General features: G+C 39.2%; 1 protein-coding gene across 2 annotated transcripts in view; it reads right to left on the reverse strand.

The window, feature by feature from the left end:
• The window catches only part of CLHC1 (clathrin heavy chain linker domain containing 1), a gene marked incomplete at both ends in the record, with an annotated part of 40,623 nt that extends 37,239 nt beyond the window's left edge, over positions 1 to 3,384 (reverse strand). For both annotated transcript variants that reach the window (XM_080711118.1, XM_080711116.1), the window contains one exon: positions 3,306 to 3,384. In XM_080711118.1, coding sequence (XP_080567244.1) covers positions 3,306 to 3,384 — 79 coding nt within the window. The remainder of the gene's footprint in view (positions 1 to 3,305) is intronic.
• Between the last annotated feature and the right edge of the window lie 14,180 nt (positions 3,385 to 17,564).

Consider the following 17,564-nt stretch of genomic DNA (forward strand, 5'->3'; position numbering starts at 1 on the left):
ATTGAGGTAAAGGCCTCAATTCAAAGTATAAACAATCTATTAGACCACATGGAGAATAGAATCTCGCTCCTAGAAGATATCACTCCAAAAACAAACCCATAATTTATAACTTAGAAAAAAAATCCGACAACAGGAATCTGACATTGAAGAAATATAGGCCCATTTCAAGAGAGATAACCTAAGAATAATTGGAATAGAGGAGGGAAAAGAAGGTGAAACCAAAGGGATCAATAATCTCTTCAAAGAAATAATAGCAGAAAATTTTCCAAACACAGAGCAAGAAGTTGATACACAGGTCCAGGAAACTTATAGAACTCCCTTTAGACAGGATCGGAGAAGAGGATCCCCACGCCACATAATTGTCAAAATGACCAATGTGGAAGCCAAAGAAAGAATCTTAAAGGCAACAAAAACTAAAGGCCAAGTGACATTCAGAGGCAAACCAATTAGAATCACTCCAGACTTCCCAAACCAAGTCATGGAAGCCAAAAGGGCTTGGAGTAATATATTCCAAACTCTGAAAGAAAACAACTTCTAGCCAAAAATTTCCTACCCAGCAAAGCTATCTATCAAATTAGATGGGGAAATAAGAAGCTTCCATGACAAACAGAAACTGAAGGAATTTATGTCTTCAAAACCAGCGCTAGAGAAAATACTCAAAGAGATTAACTACAAAGAAGAAATAGGTAATACACACCAGAACCAGAGAAATAAGATTTTCCATCCAGCAGGCAACTAAGATTATCTTTGGAGATTCATTATTTATTTTAGTCTTTTACCTATTTCTAAATTGTATTGTTTGCTTTTATTGTTGCTAATTTTTAGGATTTCTAGTTGGAATATTAATATACCTTCAGATATAGCATTTGGAAATATTTTATCCCATTCTATCAGTAACTTTTAACTCTGTTTATATTGTCTTTGGATGTACAATTTTTTTTATTTTTTAGAAAGTTTGTTTGTTTAGTCTTTTGTTGCCTGTGTCTTTGAAATCATATCCAAGAAATCACTGTCAATTTCAATGTGAAGTTTTATGACCCAGGTTTTCTTCTAAAAGTTTATAGTCTTAAGATTTACAGTTAGGTCTTTTATCTATTTTGAGTTAATATTTGTATATGGTGTTAGGTAAGCGTCCAATTTATTCTTTTTCATGTAATTATTATTTTTCAACAATATTTACTGAAAAGATTATTATTTCCTTGACCAAATGCTCTTGGAAACTTTGTCAAAAATAACTTGACCATATATGGAAGAATTTATTTCTAGGCTTTTAATTTTACTCCAATGGTTTATATATCTGCCTTTTTAGCAGTACTACACTGTTTCAATTATTGTAGCTTTATAAGGTTTGAAATCAGAAAATTTACATCTTCTAGCTTTGTTCTTTTTCGAGATTGTTTTGGGTATTTAGAGTTCATAATTCATATTAGGATAGATTTTTTCTGAAAAATAAATAAATATGATAGTTTCCCTTAAAAAAAAAGAAAAAAATATCCTCTGGTAAGAAAGAAAGCAAAAAGAAATATTGAAATATTATCTCTAAGTCATCAAAAGCTTGATATCAGACAAATGAGTCTGTTATGTGAGATTATCACTGTCAATTTTGGATAAATTGCTATAATATTAGATGTCAACCACTAAGCCAAGCATGGGAAGGAGGGATGGGGAGGGAATGGGGTGGGGTTTGGGTAGGGGCTAACTAGGCAATGTGTGTATGTATGTCTACACAAGATTTTTATCCCATTATGATGTATGAATACAGTGCACCAATAAAAAATATAAATAAATAAAAGAGGAAAAAAAAGTAAAATAGAGTGCTCGCTTCGGCAGCACATATACTAAAATTGGAATGATACAGAGAAGATTAGCATGGCCCCTGTGCAAGGATGACACGCAAATTCGTAAAGCATTACATATTTTTTCTGATCACTGAAATAGAGCTTCTACAAGATTAAAAAAAAAGTAAAATAGAGGACTGCAATTTTTGGACAGCCTCAGCTAGTACTTAATGAGGTCCTTTGCAACTCATTGAGACTCTGTTTCAAAATAAAGACTAAAAAATAGGGCTAGGCTGTAGCTCAGAGGTTCAATGCCCCTGAGTTCCACCCCCAGTGCTGCAAAAAATAAAAATAAAAATATAAAAAATAAGCTGGGCATGATGGCATTTGCTTTGGAATCCCAGAACTTGGGAGGCTGCAACAGGAGAACTGCAGGTTCACAGACAGCCTCAGCTACTTAGTGAGGCCCTCCTCAACTTAGTGAGGCCCTGTTTCAGGAAAAAAAAAAAAAAAAAAAGAATAAAAAATAGGGCTGGGGGTGTAGCTCGGAGATAATGATGCCCCTGGGTTCCATCCCAGGTACTGCAAAAAAAAAATTGTTTTAATAAATAAATAAATAAATAAGAGCCAGGCGTGATGGTGCATACTTGTAATCCCAGCATTTAGGAGGCTGAGGCAAGAGGATTGTGGTTTGCCAACTGCCTCACCCTCCATAGTGAGGCCTTCTGCAACTTAGTGATACCCTGTTTCAAAATAAAGGATAAAAAATAGGGGTGGGGGTTATAGCCCAGATGTAGAATACCCCTGGGTTCCACCCCAAGTTCTGCAAAAAAAAGTAAATAAATAAATAAATAAATAAATAAGAGCCGGGCGTGGTGGCACATGCTTGTAAGCCTAGCATTTAGGAGGCTGAGACAAAAGGATTGTGTTTCGCAAACTGCCTCAGCTACTAGTGAGGCCCTCTGCAATTTAGTGAGACCCTGTTTCAAAATAAAGAATAAAAAAATAGGGTTGGGGATATAGCCGAAGGTAGAATGCCTCTCTCTGGATTCTTTACCAAAAATAGAGGCCAAATTTTGCATAATTCTTCAAGTTGATTTGAAATTATAAGAATAACTTATTATAAGTCAAATATAACAGTAAAAACATAAGACCAAAACAAGAGTATTTTATCCTCTTTAGTAGGTTACTTACCTTTGTGCTATAATTCTGATAATACTCATGAAATTGTATTATTAAGTCTTCTTTACAAGCAATTACCTGGAACAATTATTACCTGCATCCCTCATTTTATGATACCACAATGTGCCTCCAGTTATATTAAGGGGTGTAATAAAATTCTCAAACAAATTAATATTTTCTTGAAATATATAGAACGAATAGTTAGTAGGAGAGGATAATATAAAAATATGGCTTTAAAAATAAAAATGCAATTAAAAACTAAGAACCACTGGTTAAAGTTACCCTGGCTGGTTATTATAATCAAAGAACAATGATCACCTTTGGGCTAGTTACTAATATACTCACTTTGCTTCAAGTTGGATTGTTCTCTTCTGGTGATATACCAAAGCTGTGGGCTCTGCTGCAAACACTTTGAGTTTTCCATGAAGAGAAGATGCAGTTCTTCGGCCTTTCTTTAGTGTCTCAATAAATGTATCATATTCTTTTTTGATTGAAGTAAGAATGGATTTGTATGCAGTAACATACTCTATTACCTGAAATATGATTTTTCTGCCTATGGTACTGAATTTTTTCTAGAAGACTATGGATCAAAAGCCTTGTAGATAGTTGTATAGATTATTTTTAAAAGAAACATGATTAACAATTAGAATCTAAACATTTTTACAGCAAGCTCAAATCTTACTAGGCACTAAAGGCAGTATTTATTGAATCTATGCTTTGTGGATCATTACAGTAGATATTGTGATCTTAAGTAGGAGAGAGAGGGAGAAAAAAGACTGTATTTTTGTTCTATTTGGTATGAATGTATACTATATGATGTCAGTTAAAACTATTACCAGACTGGGGCGTAGTGGTGCACGCTTATAATCTCAGTAGTCGGGAGGCTGAGACAGGAGGATCACACAGGTTTGAAACCAGCCTCAGGTACTACTTAGTGAGGCTCTCAGCAACTTAGTTAGACCCTTTTTTCCAAATAAAATATAAAATAGGTCTAAGAGGGTAGCCTGGTTGTAGAAAGCCCATGGGTTCCATCCCCACCCAGTAACACACACACACACACACACACACACACACACACACACACACACTAAACTTATTACTGGGTATAATTTCACCTAGTATAGGTGTGTGTGTGTGTGTGTGTGTGTGTGTGTGTGCGCGCGCGCGCGCATGTGTGTGTGTGCACACGTGAGTGATATTGGGGATTGAACCTAGAAGCATTCTACCTCTAAGATAAACCTCTAGCCCTATTTTATTTCCTTTGTGTAGTGCTGGGGTGGGGACCTAGGATTGAACCCAGGAGTATTCTACATCCAAGCTACAACCCCAGCCCTATTTTATTTTCATTTTGAAACAGAGTCTCATTAGGTTGATGAGAGTCTCGCTACTTGCTGAGACTGTCCTCAATTCTGCAGTCCTCCTGTCTCAGCCTCCCAAGTACTGGGATTACAAACGTGCACCATTATGCCCGGCTTTTTATTTCTGTTTTGAAGCAGGGTCTCACTAGGTTAATGAGAGTCTCACTACTTGCTGAGACTATCCTTGAGCCTATGATCCTCCAATCTCAGCCTCCCAAGTACTGGGATTACACGTGTATGCCACTTCACCTGGCTCCAAGTATAGATTTTTTAAGCACATATTTCTTTTTCTTCTTCTTCTTCATTTTTTTGGTGGTATTGGGGTTCCTGGAAGCCCTTCTACCTCCAGGCTACACTCCCAGACCTATTTTATACTTTTTTATTTTTGGAAACAGGGTCTCTTATTAAGCCAGCGGGACTGGCTTCGAACCAGCGCGATTCTCCTGTCTCTGCCTCCCAAGCGCAGGGATTATAAGCATGCGCCACCACGCCTGGCCACATATTTTCTTTGTCCCTCCAAACCTAACCTCTGGCTTCCTTAGAGCTCAAAATTCTGAACTCCCTTTACCTGTTTTTCTAAACTGTTTGTTTGTTTGCGGGCCTGGGGATGGAACCCAGGGGTATTCGACCTCTGAGCTACACCCCCTGCCCGATTTTTTATTCTTTATTTTGAAACCGGGCCTTACTAAGTAGTTGAGGCTGTCTGCGAACCGCGATCCTCTGGTCTCAGCCTCCCGAATGCTGGGATTACAAGTGTGCACCACCACACCCGGCTCTAAACTACCTGTTTTCTAAACTAGTGCCTACTAGCTCTCTGCTCCTAATTACATTTGTATACTCAAGATGTCAAATGCAACTGTTAGTCAGGCATGGTGGCACACGCTTGTAATCCCAGCATTTGGGAGGCTGAAACAGGAGGATCCCGGTTCACGGCCAGACTTAGCTACTACTTAGTGAGGAACTCTGCAATTCAGTGAGACCCTGTTTCAAAATAAAGAATAAAAAATAGGGCTGGGGGTGTAGAGCTTGGAGGTAGAATGCCCCTGGGTTCTAACCCCAGTACCAAAAACAAAAAAAAAAATGCAACTGTTAAAAAATAATTCTTGTCACTATTCATGGTTTCCAATAGTGTCTAAATAAAGAATATCTCAGGAAGAAAAACAGAAAGATTAACAAAAGAAAATAGAGGGTATCTGAAGAGAAAGAAAAGGTCTGAGGTAAGAACTGATGTCCAATGAATAATTTACTAGTTTTCTTAATCTTTACATGTACTAATAAAAAAAATGATCAAGCAGTTTAGAATACATTTAAAAAACAAAACCAGAAAATTGTAATTTGTGGTTTTTAAATTTGCTCATGAGGATTTCAGAAGGAATCACTATATGTATATGGAACAAAAATGACTCATCCAAAATTTTCTCTAAAACTTGGAATTGCAATTTGTATCCCTGCTACATTTCTAGTCTCTAGTAGGTATCTCCCACTGATTTTCTTTAGCTAGACAATATCTAGAAAAAAATATACCTAGAAGAGATATATCATTTATTGACATCAGGTATATCAATAAATGAAATAAAGAGATTATAAATCAATGGCAGGTAACAGGAAAAGATACTTGAGTAGGAGATACTGTTTTTTGTTGCTGTTTTGTAGTAGTGGGGATGGAACCCAGGGGCATTCTACCTCCAAGCGACACTCCCAGCCTTATTTTTTTATTCTTTATTTTGAAACAGGGTCTCACTGAGTTGCAAAGAGCCTAAGTAGTAGCTGAGGCTGTCCACGAACCCGAACCTGGATCCTCCTGTCTCAGCCTCCCAAATGCTGAGATTATAGGCATGCGCCACCACACCCCACACCCGGCTTCCTGGTTCTTTTTGACATGACAATACTATCTATCCAACCAAATCAGAATAGGGATCAATGATAAAACAGAGGTTATCAATCTGTGATCTTCCAAATTAAGCACCCTGCTTCTACTGGCCATCCTTCACTTCAGAAACCCGTGAGATATACTTCAACAATCTAAGACAACCCAGACACATTAGTGGGCAGATAATACAACTAGCAATTTCAAGATCAGCTTCTGTGTCAGTTTGCTGGAAGAATTAGGTTTCAGAATACCCATCGTTACTTTTGAGAATGCACCGAAAATGCATCAAAGTAGAGCATGCAACCTAAATGGCAATTTTGACTGATCCATATATTTTATTTTTTTGCAGTACTGGGGATGGAACTCAGGACCATTCTACCTCCAAGCTACAACTCCAGCCCTATTTTTTTTCTTCTTTATTTTTGAAACAGAGTCTCACTGATTTGCAAAGGACCTAAGTAGATGAAACTGTCCATGAACTGTGATCCTCTTGTCTCAGCCTTCTGAATGCTGAGATTACAAGTGCATGCCACCACGCCCAGCTCATACAATATTTTAAAATTTAGAAAATTTCATGCCTAAGCCATATTTTTTGCTTTTCTTGAAAACTCTGAAAAGGTGGCCAACATGAAATAGGCATTAAAGTTGTTTTGTTTTTGGTACTGGGGCTTGAATTCAGGGGCATTCTACCTCTGAGCTAAACCTCCAGCCCTTTTTTTTTTTTTTTTTTTTTTTGGCAGTACTAGGGATGGAACCCAGGAGCGTTCTACCTCCAAGCTAAACTCCTAGCCCTATTTTTTATCTTTTATTTTGAAGCAGGGTTTCACTGGGTTGCAAAGGGTCCCACTAAGTAGCTGAGGCTGTCTGCGAACCCAGATCCTCCCATCTCAGCCTCCCAAATGCTAGGATTACAAGCGTGCACCACCACACCTGGCCCCAGTTTCTTATTCTCTGTTTTGAGATATGGTCTCACTAAGTTGTGGAGGGCTTCACTAAGTAGCTGAGGCTGACCACAAACCCAGATCCTCCTGTCTTAGCCTCCCAAGTACTGGGATTACAAGCGTGCACCACCACACCCGGCTCCCCTGCCCTATTTTTCATTCTTTATTTTGAAACAGAATCTCACTAAGTTGTGAAGGGCCTTCCTAAGTAGCTGAGTCTAGCTAGGAATCTGTGATCCTCCTGTCTCAGGTTCCCAAGTACTGGTATTACAAGTGTGCATGACCACACCCGGCTTGCAGGCATTAAAGTTTGAGATTCCCATATTAAGGTTTCCATTAAACCCAAGAAAATCACAATTATATTTACTTGGTACAGAGCTTGAGGAAGAAAAGAAGTGATATCCATTTGGCCTCTGTTCCTATACATGGATCTGAACTGTTTGTACAACATACTACCAGAAACACAGAAGCCTATTTTTTTATTCTAGAAAATATGATTCCAGTTGTCTCTATGAGACACCTATTTCTATAGACTTTCACTCATTTTTAGAGGCAACTGACATCCTTTTATTTTTTTCTTTTGTACTGGTAATTGAACCCAGGGGCAATCACCTCCAAACTACACCCCCAGCCTTATTTATTTTTTTATAAAGGGTCTCACTAGGTTGCTGAGATTTTCATTACTGAGGCTGTCCTTCAACCTATAATCCTCCTGCCTCAGCCTCTCAAGTATTACAATTATAAGGATGTGCCACCATGCCCAGCTCACAGACATCCATTTCTATAGAAGCTCACTCAGTGTTGGTTTCATTGCTTACTAGATCTTGGACTCACTTACAATCTACCCCCTTTTGGCTCTCAGGCCCTCTCTGCTTTGATTCAGACATGACTGTCCATGTCAAGTCATCAGCTCTGAATCCTCAGTCTTCAGTCTTTTAAGAAGGGGCACAAGATGCTCAACCAAGTGGAAATTTGTTTGCAAGGAAGCACATTTCTAAGGACCAAATGAGACTGATAAAAAGATGGACCCCGCCGGGCGTGGTAATCCCAGCATTTGGGATGCTGAGACAAGAGGATCACGGTTCGCGGACAGCCTCAGCTACTTAGTGAGGCCCTCTGCAACTCAGTGAGACCCTGTTTCAAAATAAAGAATAAAAATTGGGCAGGGGGTGTGGCTCGGAGGTCAAATGCCTCTGGGTTCCATCCCCAGACCCCCCCCCAAAAAAAGGACCCTGACATTTCCCAGAACTGTTTACCTTTCCTTCCCTGATTTATCTGTGACTACCTTGTTGTTTTTCCCTGACTTACCTGCTTCACTGGCCTCTAGGTTTAATTATTTTTACAATATTTTGGTTAAAACCCTCAATAAAAGAAAAACACTGGTTGAAGGAGAGCAGATCTCTGTCTCCTACCCAGCTGCCCTATACCTCTAATTATCATTGTGATTTCCAGTCATTTATCCGCAGACTTCTAATCTCATCAATCCATTCAAAACAATTTTTGTACATAGACTTCTAATCCATCAACACCATTGAAAAATTAATCATAATTAAAATTTTTTTTCATGAGCCGGGCATGGTGGCACACGCTTGTAATCTCTGTGCTTGGGAGGCTGAGACAGGAGGATTGCACAGGTTCAAAGCCAGCCTCAGATACTTAGTGAGGCTCTCAGCAACTTAGTGAGACCCTATTTCCAAATAAAATAGAAAATAGGTCTGGGAGTATAGCCCAGAGGTAGAAAGCCTCTGGGTTCCATCCCCAGGACCACCAAAAAAAAAAAAAAAATGTTTTTAATTTCCAAATACCTAGAAATGCAAGCTGACACTTGACACTTTTATCTTCTAGCCAACTAACTTCCCAGAGATAAAGGATCAAAAAAAGCAATTATATCACTCAAATCAATCAAGCCTGATTACTAATAATCATATGTGCTGGAATAATTTGAAAGTAAAAGGGCTAAAAGTTTCTTTTTTCTTCTAAAAGAAGAGTTTACAGCTGAGCGTGGTGGCACACGCTTGTAATCCCAGCATTTGGGAGGCTGAGACAGGAGGACTGTGGTTCTCAGACAGCCTCAGCTACTACTTAGTAAGGCCCTTTGCAACTCAGTGAAACCCTGTTTCAAAATAAAGAAACAGAGCCGGGCATGGTGGCGCATGCATGTAATCCCAGCACTTGGGGAGGCTGAGACAGGAGGATTGCATAGGTTTGAAGCCAGCCTCAGCTACTTAGTGAGGCTCTCAGCAACTTAGTGAGACCCTGTTTCCAAATAAAATATAAAATGGGTCTGGGAGTATAGCCCGGAGGTAGAAAGCCTCTGGGTTCTACCCCCAGTACCACCAAAAAAGAAAGAAAGAGAGAAAGAAAAATAGGGCTGGAGGTGTACCTTGGAGGTAGAATGCCCCTGGGTTCCATCCCCAGTACCTCAAAAAAGAGAAAAATTTAATAATTGAATTTAATATTATTTATGATGTTAAAAATTATATCAATAACATTCTATATCATGTTAATGGTATTATATTATTTAGTCTTATTTATTATCAATAATTAATTGAATTACACAATCATTTCCATTTCAGATTGTCTCTTAGTCCTGAAAAAAATAGATTTATTTTTTTTTAGGTACTGGGGATGGAACCCAGGAGCACTGCATCTCTGAGCTATACTCCCAGTCCTATTTTTTTTAAATCTTTTTATTTTTTTAAACAAGTCTCACTAAATTGCGAAGGTTCTCCTAAGTAGCTGAGGTTGTCCGAGAACTACGATCCCCCAGTCTCCACCTCCCAAAAGCTGGGATTATAAGAGTGTTCCACCACACCCGGCAAAAAATAGAATTTTTAAAAAATGTACAAATAAAGCCAGGAGTGGTGGCGCATGCTTGTAATCCCATCATTGGGAGGCTGAGACTGGAGGGTTGCAGTTCAGACAGCCTCACTACTTAGTAAGGCCCTCTGCAACTCAGTGAGACCCTGTTTCAAAATAAAAAGAATAGAAAATAGGGCTGGTGGTGTAGTTTAGAGGCAGAATGTCCCTGGATTCTATCCCCAGTACTGCAAAAGAAAAAAAAAAAAGTACAAATATGCCGAGCATCATGGCACATGCTTGTAATCCCATCATTTGGGAGGCTGAGACAGGAAAATCTCAGTTCAAGGACTGCCTCAGCTGCTGCTTAGGCCCTTTGAAACTCAATGAGACCTTGTTTCAAAATAAAGATTAAAAAATAGGACTGGGAGTGTAGCTCAGAGGTAGAATGCCCCTGGATTCCATCCCCAGTACTAAAAAAAAAGGTACAAATAAATGTAAAATTTACAATTAAAGCCGGGCATGGTGGCGCACGCTTGTAATCCCAGCATTCGGGAGGCTGAGACCAGAGGATTGCGGTTTGCAGACAGCCTCAGCTAATTAGTGAGGCCCTCTGCAACTTAGTGAGACCCTGTTTCAAAAATAAAGAATAAAAAATAGGGCAGAGGGTGTAGTTCGGAGGTCAAATGACCCTGGGTTTCATCCCCAGACCCGCAAAAAAAAAAAAAAAAAAAAAAAAAATTACAATTATACAATTTAAAATTTAAATAGTCCATATGGAAATCTCAGATAATCAAGAGAAAAGGAAGATGGACTAGAAAAATTAGATATTAGTTTTTATTTAATCCCAGGTGCTTTCTTTAAGAATTATATTTACCAACACCAACTCCAAAATGACTTCACTATAATTATGCTAAGATCAACAGCTTTTCAGGTAAGAAAAAGTATTAGCCTTCAGACATGCAAAGACAAGCAGGTCAGTTATAACTTCCCTTTGCACAAGTAGAGTTTCAGCATTTCACTTGATATATATGAAATCTATTCAAGATACTACTTATAGCTGGGCGTGGTGGTGCATGCTTGTAATCTCAGCATTCGGGAGGCTGAGACTGAAGAATTGTGGTTCGCAGACAGTCTCAGCTACTTAGTGAGGCCTTCTGCAACTTAGTGAGACCCTGTTTCAAAATAAAAATACAAAACAGGGCAGGGTGTGTAGCTCGGAGGTCAAATTCCCCTTGGTTCCATCCCCAGACCCCCCCCCCCACACACACACAGAAAAAAAAAAAAAAAAAAGGCCTGGGGCTGTAGCTCGGAGGTAGAATGGCCCCTGGATTCCATCCCCACTACTGAAAAAAAAAAGATATTTACATTCCTTAATAATTAAAAGATCAACAACAACATCATTGATCATAACATACAAAGTGAAGATAGTTTGCCAGTATACCAATTCTAAAATAGATTTTTTAGTATGGCATGGTGGCACATGCCTATAGTCCCAGTATTTGGGAGGCTGAGACAGGAGGATTGTAAGTTTGACAACAGCCTCAGCAAGTAGTGAGACTCTCATCAACCCAGGGAGACCCTGTTTCTAAATAAAAAATAAAATCAGGCCGGGTGTGGTGGCACACACTTGTAATCCCAGCATTTGGGAGACTGAGACAGGAGGATCATGGTTTGCAGACAACCTCAGCTACTTATTGAGGCCCTTTGCCACTCAGTGAGACCCTGTTTCAAAATAAAGAATAAGAAATAGGGCTAGAGGTGTGGCTCAGAAGTAGAATGCTCTTGGGTTCCATCCCCAGTACCACAAAAAAATAAAATAAAATAAATAAAATCAGCCTGGGGGTGTAGCTTGAAGGTAGAATGTCTCTGGGTTCAATTCCCAGTACATTAAAATAAAAAAAGACTTTTCTAGATGATTTAAAAGGAAAAAGACACTTATTTATACTTTTAAACTTTTTTTTTTTTTGTGGTACTGGAGTGGAACCCAGAGGCTTTCTACCTTCGGGCTACACTCCCAGACCTTTTTTTTATATTTTATTTAGAAACAGGGTCTCACTAAGTTGCTAAAAGCCTCATTAACTAGCTGAGGCTGGCTTCGAACCTATGCGATCCTCCTGTCTCAGCCTCCCAAGCATGGGGATTATAAGCGTGCGCTACCACGCCTGGCTTTTAAACATATTTTATACATAAACTTCTATACAAGTTTCTTAATTCCACTAGTAGGTACATATCACTACCTTGTGTTCACTTTTTCTTAAAGGAAAGCAGTAGGTTTTTATTTAGAGGATAAATTAAACAAAATGCTCAGATCCTATTTAACCTGTGGCTGTTTTGCAGAAGCCAATTTAAGATCAATGGACAAACTGTAATTGTTCTTGAAAAACAGGTTGTTTTTTGTGTGTGTATGTGTGTGTGTGTGTGTGTGTGTGTGTGTGTGTGAGTAGTAGTAGTAGTAGTAGTAGTAGTAGTAGTAGTAGTAGTATGGATTTAATCCAAGGGCTTTCTATCTCTAAGCTACACATCCAATCCTATTTTTATTCTTTTATTTTGAAATAGGGTCTCACTAAGTTGTAGAGGGCCTCACAAGTTGCTGAGGTTGTCTGTGAACTTGCAATCTTTCTGTCTCAGCCTCCCAAGTACTGGGATTACAAACCACATGCCTAACTTAGAAAAAAGTTATTTCTAAAACTCTTAAAGATCAAAATCAAATATGTTGCCAGGCGTGGTGGCATATGCTTGTAATCCCAATACTTGAGAGGCTAAAATAGGAGGCTCCCAAGTTCATGGCCAGTCTCAGCAACTTGTGAGGCCCTCTGCAATTTACTGGGACCCTATTTTAAAATAAAGAATTAAAAATAGGAGGAGGTAGACTGCCCTTGGGTTCAATTCCCCCCATAACAATAAAAAAAATCAAATATGTTACATAAAGTTATAACATTTTTTACTCTGATCTCTATTATTTCCAGTGTTAAATTAAGTCAAATCTCTTGTTCACAGACCAGGTGTGGTGGTGCATACCTGTAATCCCTGTACTTGGAAGGCTGTGAGAGGATGGCAGGTTTGAGGACATCCCTAGCAAGTAGTGAGACTTGCATCAACCTAATGAGACCCTACTTAAAAAAAAGGGGGGGGGTTAGGGTGTAGCTCAAAGGTAGAATGCCTCTGGGGATCAATCTTTAGTACCAAGAAGAAAAAATATCTCCTGTTCATGATGCCTATCAAAACTACGTTTTTTGTTTTTGTTTTTGTTTTTGTTTTTTCCAGTACTAGGGATGGAACCCAGGGGCATTCTACCTCCGAGTTACATCCCCAGCCCTATTTTTTATTCTTTATTTTGAAACAGAGTCTCACTCAGTTGCAAAGGGCCTAAGTAGCTGAGGCTGTCTGCGAACTGTAATCCTCTTGTCTCAGCCTCCCAAATGCTGGGATTACAAGTGTGTGCCACCATACCTGGCTTCAAAACTTCTAACTACAAGAGGTCTCACTTTTTAAGTCAAGCCTTTCTTTTATCTATTTATTTATATAAAGCTAGGAATCTTGCTATGTTACCCCAGGCTGGCCTCAAGGGATCCTCTAGCTTTTGCCTCCCACGTAGCTAGGACTACAAGTGAATGCAATCACGCCAAGCTCAACAAGTTTCAATTTAATATGCTAGATAAAATTTAAGCCAAGACTTTAATGAAATCATAAACCACAAACAAAGAACTACCAGGTTCTTGTTTGCAACCCAATTTCTAACACATTAGATGATACCTTCAGATATAAGGGTCAAAATAATCATCAGAGGGCAGTGTCCAGATTGTTTATCAAAAATACCCTGCTAGTTGGGAGGCTGAGACAGGAGGATTGCACAGGTTCAAAGCCAGCCTCAGCTACTTAGTGAGGCGCTCAGCAACTTAGACCGTTTCCAAATAAAAAAATATAAAATAGGTCTGGGAGTATAGCCCGGAGGTAGAAAGCCTCTGAGTTCCACCCCCAGTACCACCAAATGAATAAATAAATAAATAATAAAATTTTTAAAAAGAATAAAAAATAGTACTGGGAGTGTAGTTTGGAGATAGGTGCCCCTGGGTTTAAAAAGGAAAAAAAAGAAGGTAGTGTAAATCCAGCACTGCATTTTCTTATTCATCCCTTTCTGACAAATCTGAACTTCTTTTTCTTCTTTTCCTTTTTTTTTTTTTTTATGGTTACTAGGGATTGAATCCAGGGGCATTCTACCTCCGAGATTCAACCGCAGTCCTTCATAATTTTGTTTTGAAACAGAGTCTCACTAGGTTGGTGAGGGTCTTGCTAAGCTGCCGAGGCTGTCCTCGAACCTGTAATCCTCCTGTCTCAAGTACTGGGATGACAGGTGTGCACCATCATGCCTAGCTTGAGTGAACTTTTTAAAACTGACAAACAGAATGTGGTCAAACAGGCAGTAGCATTACTAAGGCAAAAATATTAGTTGTCAAAGTAAGAGTGTGTGTGTGTGTGTGTGTGTGTGTGTGTGTGTGTGTGTTACTGGGGATGGAACCCAGGGGCCTTCTACCTCCAGGCTATACCCCCAGACTTATATTTGGAAACAGAGTCTAAGTTGCTGGAAGCCTCTCTAAACTGCTGAGGCTGGCTTTGACCCTGCGATCCTCCTGCCTCAAAGACATGTATTTATTTATTTATTTATTTATTTATTTATTTATTTTTGTGGTACTGGGGATGGAACCCCAGCCAGTTTTTATTCTGTGTGTGTGTGTGTGTGTGTGTGTGTGTGTGTGTGTGTGTGTGCGTGCGCGCGCGCACGCATGCGCATGTGTATGGTACTGGGGATGGAACCCAGAGGTCTTCTACCTCCAAGCTGCATCTTCCGCCCTAATTTTTTTATTCTTTATTTTGAAACTGGGTAAATTGTGGAGGGCCTCACTAAGTAGCTGACATTTGCCACGAACCTGTGATCCTCCTGTCTCAGCCTCCCAAGCACTGGAATTACAAGCATGCGCCACCACACCCAGCCTATTTTTTATTCTTTATTTTGAAACAGGGTCTCACTGAATTGCAAAGGGCCTCACTAAAGTAGCCAAGGCTAAGCGAGGCAGGTGGCACAGGCTTGTAATATCAGCATTTGGGAGGCTGAGACAGGAGGATCTTGGTTCATGGACAATTTCAGTTACTTAGTAAGGCCCTTTGCAACTCAATGAGACTCTGCTTCAAAATAAAGAATAAAAAATGGGGCTAACAAGGTAGAGGGAGGTAGAGTGCCCCTGGGTTCCATCCCCAGTACCGCAAAAAAAAAAAAAAAAAAAAGTAGCTGAGGCTGGCCGTGTACCTCAATCCTCCTGTCTCAGCTTCCTAAATGCTAGGATTACAAGCGTGTGCCACCACACCCGGCTCTCAAAGACATTTATTTTTTTATTTTTATTTTGAAACAGGGTTTCTCTAGGTTGCTGAGGATATTAAGTTGCTGAGGCTATCCTTGAACCTGCCATCCTTCTGTCTCAGCCTCCCAAGTACTAGGATTACTGGATGTGCCAACGTGCCCAGGTAAGATGACTACCCTTATGAAAACTTCATTGCCTTAAAAGTATTATGATACCTTATCAAAAACATTTCGGTATATGATGTAATATTCATCAGCAGGTCCTTCCTCATTACAGCCAACTCTTTCAATTTCTGTAATTATGTATCTTTGCATACTTTCCAAAAATTCCTTGTCACTTCTACCAATGATAGGAGGAAGAACTGCATGTTTATTTATTTCTTGGACTGAAGACATAAGTCACAATTTGCACTTATTCACCAAATGAAAGTGAAATCTTGACCTGCTTTAGTAACAAACTGTGATAAACCTGAAAGACAAAAAAGAAGACCAGAAACTAATCAAAAGGCTTAAAAGTCATAAATCAAGTGTTAATCTCAAAATTTATATATTTGTTTCATAAAAATCTCCCATGGATCTGTCTTTAATAAATTTTTTTTTTTTGAGTGGTACTAGGGATTGAACCCAGGGGTATTTTACCTCCGAGCTACACTCCCAGCCCTATTTTTTTTTTATTCTTTATTTTCAAACAGGTTCTCACTGAGTTGCAAAGGGCCTCACTAAATAGCTGAGGCTGGCTATAAGCCTGTGACCCTCCTATCTCAGCCTTCCAAGTACTGGGATTACAAGAGTGCACCACCATGCCTAGCTTTATGATTTAAAAGGTCTATGCTATCCTCTGAGATAGAAATACCAAATACTTGTCAATTAGGAGTTCTTGCTTGCTTGCTTGCTTGCTTTCTGTACTAGGAATTGAACCTAGGAGTATACTACTTCTGAGATATATCTATAAGGCCTTTATATTTTTTACTCTGAAAGTCTTGTAACCAAATCATATTGGCACATATCTATAATCCTAGAACTTGGGAGGCTGAGACAGCATTGCAAGTTTGAGATTGGCTTCACCAATTTAGCAAGATATAAAAATAAAGATAAAGATAAAAAATAAAGATATAAAAATAAAAATAAAGCCTAGTGTGGTAGCACATGCCTGTAATGACAGTAGTTGGGAGGTTGACACAGGAGGATTGCAGGTTCAAGGACAGCCTCAGCAAGTAGTGAGACTTTCATCAACCTAGTAAGACCGTTTCAAAAAAAAAATACGTCTAGCAGTTTAGCTCGAAGGTAGAATGCTCCTGGATTCAATCCTTTGTACTATAAAAAAGTATTTTTAAATTTTTATTTATTTATTTTGCTGTACTGGGGATGAAACCCAGGGGCATTCTACTTCCGAGCTACACCCCTTTTATTTATTTATGATTTATTTATTTATTTATTTTGGTGGTACTGGGGTTCCTAGAAACCCTTCTACCTCTGGGCTACACTCCCAGACCCATTTTTATATTTTTATTTGGGAACAGGGTCTCTTAAGCCAGAGAGGCTGGCTTCAAACCTGAGTGATCCTCCCGTCTCTGCCTCCAAAGCGCGGGATTACAAGCTTGCGCCACCACGCCCGGCCTATTTATTTATTTATTTATTTATTTATTTATTTAGAAACAGGGTCTCACCGAGTTGCAAAGGCCCTAAGTAACTGAGGCTGTATGAGAACTGCCATCCTCCAGTCTCCACCTCCCGAATGCTGGGATTGCAAGGTGCACCACCGCCCCTGGTCAGTTGTTGTTTTAAAAAAAAACACAAGTGGTGGCACACACATATAATCCCAGCATTCAAGAGGCTGAGACAGGAGGATTGCAGTTTGCGGAAGCCTCAGCTACTTAGCGAGGCCCTCTGTAATTTAGTGAGACCTGTTTCAAAATAAAAAATAGGGCAGGGGTTGTAGCCTGGAGGTCAAATGCCCCTGGGTTCCATCCCCAGACCTGCAAAATAAAATTAATAATAATAATAATAATAATAATAATAATAATAAAAACAAGTCTTAAACAGGGCATGGTGCATGCCTGTAATCCCAATACTTGGGAGGTTGAGACAGGAGAATTGCAGGTTCAAAGACAGCCTAAGCGAGTGGTGAGACTCTCATCAACCTAGTAGAGACCCTGTTTCAAAATAAAAAATAAAATCCAGCTGAGGGTATAGCTCAGAGGTAGAATGGCCCTGGGTTCAACCCCCAGTATCACAAAAAATAAAGTAAAATGAAATAAAAATAGATAAATAAAAAACAAG

Source organism: Muscardinus avellanarius (genome assembly GCF_963383645.1).
Source record: "Muscardinus avellanarius genome assembly, chromosome: 15".
Classification (NCBI taxonomy): Eukaryota; Metazoa; Chordata; class Mammalia; order Rodentia; family Gliridae; genus Muscardinus; species Muscardinus avellanarius.